Here is a 6,333-nt window from a genome sequence, read left to right as displayed (position 1 = left end):
TACAGGCATCTCAAACTAAGTATACAGGTATAGAAGTGCTACGTCCCACCCAAACCCAGTGTTCTTTCATAACTGTTTCTACTGGGACCACTAACATACTTTCAGTCACTCAGGTTAGCAACCTAAGATTAAGCTTCTACACTTGCCTCTCTAATCTCATCACCTCATACCCAAATAGTTACCAAGTCTAGTTGATATTTACATAAAGGTTTATAAAATCTTTCTGTCTTGTAGTCTTCCATTGTCACTGGCCTCATTCAGGCACTTATTACCCTTCCCTTGATCTAATGCAATAATATTTTAATTCATCCATGCTTCCAGTTTCTCTCTTCTCCAAACCATCCTCCAAATATGTCAAAATAATTTTCTTAAAATGCAAGTCATCATTCTTTTCCTTGAAAAGCTCCTTATTACTTCTAGGCTAAAACTTCAGTCCTTCAGTCTGGCTCTAGCATTCACATTAATCCCCTTCATATATGCCCTATATTGCAGTCAAACTAACCTATTAACCCAAACCTGACATTCCATTTTCTGCCTCCATGACCCTGAGCAGGCTGCATCGCATATCTGCAACATATTACTTCCTAGCTTCTGAATCCTATAGTCCCTTAGCTTCCATTAAGGTTTAACTTGGGTATTTCTTCCTACAATTGAGGTTCTTAATCTGGAATTCATGAACTTTAAAACATGTTTTTGATAATGATATTTTGACTTAATTGACTTCCTTTGTAATCTTAGGCATAATATTATTCAGTGCACTAGAAAAGTTAATTCTGGGAAGGAATTCATAGGCTTCATAGTTTGCCAAAGGGGTCCATGATGAAGGTTAAGAATCCTGTCCCAAAAAACATCATCCTGACCCTCCTACTTGCAAGTTCTCTTTCTTTTCATGATACTATTTTTATTTATCTGTGTAAGTGCTGTTATCCCTCCAGTAGAATGTAAATATGGGTAGGGGCTATTTTTTCCCCTTGATTTCAACATCTAGTACCTATGAACCTTGCACATAGTAGTGTTAAGATTGGATTAGTTGCTTCAGCTATGTGAGACCACAACATAATGAAATACGTTCACTACAGTTTTAGCAGGTAATGTCAAGAGCTCAAAAGAATAGAAGTTACTGTATGTGAGAAGCCACAAAAGAAATCCCAAGGTTAAATGCTGATTACACTTGGTGTTCCCACTATTATTTCTATTAATCAGTCTATGAGCTCACATTAAAATTCTTACACTACTTTTTCACTAATGACATTCTGTTGATTATCCAAACTATCATCCTGAAGGATGTCAATGATTAAGGACTAATTACTTGGTTTGGATACCTGCCATTCCTTGAACAAACCATCCCATCTGACTCTGCATTTTCACTGGCTGTCTTCCCATGCCAGGAATTCTCTCTTTCCTGTTTCCTCCAAGTTTCTGATAAAATCCTTCCTTCTACAAGGTGGCTTTCCTGATCCCCCTTAATGCTAGTGCAAGGGTGGGGAACCTGTGACCTCGATGCCACATGTGGTCCTTTATGTCCTCAAGTATGGCTGTTTGACTGAATCCAAACTTCAAAGAACAAAGTTTTTTTCCTGTAAATTTGGACTTACAAAGGCTGGACCCAAGTACCTAGAAGGCCACATATGGCCTCAAGGCCAAAGGCTCCCCACCCCATGCTAGTGCCTTCCCTGGGCTCATGATCAATTTCTCCTTTATATTTTTTTGTACCTAGCTGTTTACATGTTATCATTCCCCCCCACCCCCCATTAGAAAGTTAAGAGAACAAGGACTTCCTTGCCTTTCTTTGTAGCCTCAGTGCTTAGCACCGTGTCTAGTCGGCCTAAAAAATGCTTGTCGGCTTGACTCCAAGAAGGACTATTGCAAGTGGTTTTTTGTTTAGTTATTTCAGTTGTGTCCGGCTCTTTGTGACTCTATTTGGGTTTTTTTCAGAAAAGACAGCAGAATGGCTTGCCATTTCCTTCTCTAGCTCATTCTACAGATAAGGAACTTGCCCAGGGTCACACTGCTGGTAAGTGTCTGAGGCCAGATTTGAACTCAGAAAGATGAGTCTATCCACTGTGCCACCTAGCTAACTTATTGTAAGTGGAAGGAGCCCTTTATCCTGACCTGTAAAAGAAAGTCTTCAATTTAAAACTTAGAAAAATATGCTTTTATCCTGCGGGTACTTTTTTTTCCTCCTTCCCTTTTTTGAAGGAACCCCCTAAACCTCATTCCTTGTCATTAATGTCTGCTTTGAGACAGAGGTACATAGGAACTGTAGATGCTTTTGGTTTACAGGACCCAAGGGGAACATTCTGGATCGAAAAATGCCTTGGAAAAGCAGTGGTGTTACCTCTAAGATGGCATCCCTAGATAAAGGAACAATACCATCTCAAAGCAGTGAAAGCTCCTGAACAACCTTTAGTGTTTGTGTGAGATTGAGACTTAACTGGAAATTTCCCAGGGAAAACTCTGGGCGGAAACATAATGAGCCAGTGTTTTAAGGAGGCAGTACCCAATATCAGCCTAGGTCTGTGTATACTGAGAATCCAGAAGTGCTAGGCCAGAGATGACAATTTTTTTTTTTTTGCTTTTTGGAGGGGGGAAGTTAGGGCAGTTGGGGTGAAGTGACTCACCCAAGGTCACACGGCTAGTTTTGTGTTAAGTGTATGATGCCGCATTTGAACTCAGGTCCTCCTGACTCCAGGTCCAGTGTTCTATTCACTGTGCCACCTAGCCGTTCCCAACAAATTTCTTTTGAGAACACTAACATTTGTAGAATATTTTCAATGTTAATATTAAAACTGAGAGCAGATTCAATTTGCTTTAGTCAAACCAGTTCATTACTGACTTGGGCTCTATTTTGTCATGATAAATAACTTCACCTGGGCCTCAGAGCTGTTCAACAATTATTTCATTCTTCTATTACCTAAATTCTTTTTTTTTTTTTGCTTTTTGGAGGGCAGTTGGGGTTAAGTGACTTGCCCAAGGTCACATGGCTAGTTTTTTTTGTGTGTTAAGTTTCTGAGGCCGAATTTGAACTCAAGTCCTCCTGACTCGAGGGCCTGTGCTCTGCACCACCTAGCCGCCCCATGTATTACCTAATTTTTCACAGCTGCTAATTCAGAACTTTCCCACTCTTCTCAAACTCTCAACTCTGAGGCATCCTCACTCTCAGATTAACCTTGGAAAGGCAGGAAATAAGGTATCTGATCCGAATTCTCTCTTAAGTAGTCCTTCTGCTTACCAAGCTAACTTCTTTACTTGCTCCTCAATCCCACTCCACTGACTTCTACCCTGGCTCTGAGACCGCTCAATCACTCATTTTTTTTCTGTGTCTACAATCTCTATACCTCTTTCTTTTTTAATCCTCTCTAGCCTTCCTTATAAACACTCTCCATTAAACAAAATCTTCTCTTCATCTTGTTATTCTCTCATAGTCCACATGTGCTACCTTCACTTTTCACTTAATCCTATGCATTCTGGCTTCATCCCTCATAACTGACTGAAAAATGCTCTCCATTGTTATCAGTGACCTCCTGATTACTAACTGTATGTAATAGCTTTTTCTTAGTTCTCATTCTCCTGGACCTTCTGAAGTCCTTATGCCCTCATTCTGTATCATCTCCTCTCTTGGCTTCTACCTTTCCTCCTTCAATGAAGGCTTTCCTAAGGTTCAATTCGATTTAACATCAATTGTCCCCTGAGAGCATGGCACTATACTAAATGCTAGCCTTATGAAGACCAAAGCAAAGTCTCTGCCCTCATGTAACTTACATTCTATTGGAGGAAATATGTACATGAGAAAGTAAACACAAAATACATACTAAGTAAATACAAAAAACTTTTTTTCAGGGGTGAGGGGGAAGAACACAACAACTTGGGGGTTAGGAAAGCCACTTTGTATTAGAGGGCACTTAAACTGACTTGGAATAAGTAGAGATCTGACTGAACTCCTAGTTTGGTTTTAACATTTCCCAGCTATATTAAGTGGCTTCCCCTCTTTGAGAGTCTCTTTCCTCCCCCCCCCAGAAGGAATGTTCATGGCCCTCCCTCTCTTCAGTGCTCTTATTTGAGCTTTGCACACATTTCCAAATACCTATTGCCCACTGGCATCCTACCAGTACCTTCAATTTAACATGTCCCAAACGGAATCATTCTTCTTTCCTTAGAAAGTGGTAATTCTGTTGACTTCCATACTATTAATAGCACTGTGATTTTCCCAGAAACTCACACCTGTAATATCACAGCTCATCTTTGACACCTAACATCCAATCAACAGTTAAATGCTATCAATTCTATCTCCATAATATCTCTCCCATTTATCTTCTCCTCCCAATTCTCATTACCTCTAACTTTGTTCTGGTCATTTCCCTTTTCCTTGACCACTGTGTAGTCATTAACCATCCTAATGCAAATGATGATACTGTCTTCTACTGACTCACAAAGTTCAAAGTCAGACTCTTAAATGACCTGAATCCAACCTGTTCTTTAAACCTCACTTCATTGCTCCTTGCTCCATATTTCTAGTACTTTAGTCAAACCAGTTTTCCATGGTAATGTACCCCACCCTTAGTGCCTTTGTTCTTTCTGCTCCAGAGGCTTCAAGTCTCTTCCAATTTATGATTCTCCCTTCAAGGTCCAGCTCAAACCCCATCTTTCCCTACCCAAAGGATCAACTGAAAAATGATCCTTTCATTCTTCGAACTCTCTTAGCATTGTGCAACTCACTTATTTTTACACCATCTGTGTGTATGTCTAATTTTTCCTACCTACTACAGTAAAATTTTGGGATGTGAAAAAAGAATTGTAAGATTATCGAATTGCAACCCAAGCTATTCTTCTTGTGCTGATAGCCCAATCTTATTCATGCTGATAATATTAGAGACTTTTGTTATAGGTTGCATGAAAAGACAGACTATCTCTGAACACCACTACGCTGCTAATCAGTTATTAAGAGCAAATGGCTCCTGAGTGAAGGTGATCACATCAGGCACATACTATACATAATAGCTCTGTTTCTCCTTTTATTACCTTTCCATTTAACTTTACCTTTATCCCAATTCCATTACTTACTACTTATATAATCTAAGGGAAGTCACTCAATATTTCTTGCTTTAAATTGTGAAATCTGTAAGACAAGGGGGTTGGACTAGGTGGCTGTTGAGGTCTTGTCCAGCCCAAGGATTATAGTTTTATATGTCATTTGTATTTATCTTACTATTGTATTTTGCAAAATAGGTTCATGTGCCATATTAAAGTAGAATTACTAAATTTGACAAAGAAGACTAACATTCCTTGTTTTAGCCTGCTCTTATATATGCACACATCTAAATACACCTGTATTTAGGTGTTGTATATATAATATGTATTCAGGTAATGTGGCATGATGGATAGAGAGTAGGCCTCAAAGCCAGGAAGATCTGGGCTCAAGTCCTGCCTCTGATACGTACTGGCTGTATTACAGTGGGGAAGTCATTTAACCCCTCAAGCTTTTAGATGATTCTTAGGATTTGAAGTGGCTGAGAACATGATGAGCTGCAATGACAGTGGCAGTTTCCTCATCTGGGAGTTTTCTAAACCAATGAAATCACAGATCCAGGCCTATCTGTATCATTCTATCTACATCAGACATCTTGTTAGCAGTTACCTTCTGAGGGGCATAATTTCCACAGGGGCATGAGTAAATCTGTCTCACAATGAGTCACACTATGATGGCATTCTACTGTATTAAATTAATTTAAAACAACTAAAAAAAACATTAAGCAGATAAACAGCAGCAATCAGCTTTGGTCTAATGTAGTTTATCTTGATAAACACTAAGCTACTACTTCCACACATTTCTAGGATCTTAAAAAAAAAAAACCAAACATACAAATGAAAGAGTAAATTTTATTGACTGATGAAAAACTAAAGTGATGAAAGCATGGACAGCAAACAGTAATGATTCACTGAGTTTTTCTGGAATACTACTTTCCTACTTTTCACTTTAAACCAACAGAAAAATGAAATAGTTTTTAGATGGTTAATCAATTAGTCATTTTAGTTTTTTTCCCCAACAAAAACTGCATAGTTCAGCAGTTGTACAGCATTAAATATATACATTTTTTTCAAAACCCTGAAAAGTTTGTGCGTGTTTGTGTGTGCACATGTATGTGTGTGAGTGTGAGTGTGTGTGTGTGTGTGTGTGTGTGTGTGTGTATGAGTGTTGATCTTAATGGCTAATGTGATCACCTACACTGGTCAGACTCGGAGTTTCTTTTCCCTTTTCTGCCACCCTGTAAAGAAAAATAAAGCAAATTATTTAAGAATTTTCTTCTTTGGGCATTTTCATTTTAAGAATAAGCA

The 6,333-nt window shown here is 38.8% G+C and overlaps 1 protein-coding gene across 7 annotated transcripts in view; it reads right to left on the bottom strand.

Moving 5' to 3' along the window:
- Positions 1-5,857: 5,857 nt before the first annotated feature.
- Positions 5,858-6,333, bottom strand: part of GKAP1 (G kinase anchoring protein 1) — a 65,214-nt gene continuing 64,738 nt past the window's right edge. For all 7 annotated transcript variants that reach the window (XM_069105245.1, XM_069105229.1, XM_069105224.1 and 4 more), the window contains one exon: positions 5,858-6,263. Coding sequence is in view for 3 of the 7 variants with exons in the window: in XM_069105239.1 (XP_068961340.1) it covers positions 6,216-6,263 (48 nt within the window). In the remaining 4 variants the exon portion in view is untranslated. The remainder of the gene's footprint in view (positions 6,264-6,333) is intronic.

Source organism: Petaurus breviceps, unplaced genomic scaffold (genome assembly GCF_028583685.1).
Source record: "Petaurus breviceps papuanus isolate PSGF00001 unplaced genomic scaffold, PetGlider_PUasm1.0 138, whole genome shotgun sequence".
NCBI classification, from domain to species: domain Eukaryota; kingdom Metazoa; phylum Chordata; class Mammalia; order Diprotodontia; family Petauridae; genus Petaurus; species Petaurus breviceps.
Note: the sequence above shows the minus strand (reverse complement) of the source record. Positions and strands in the feature narration are given on the sequence as shown.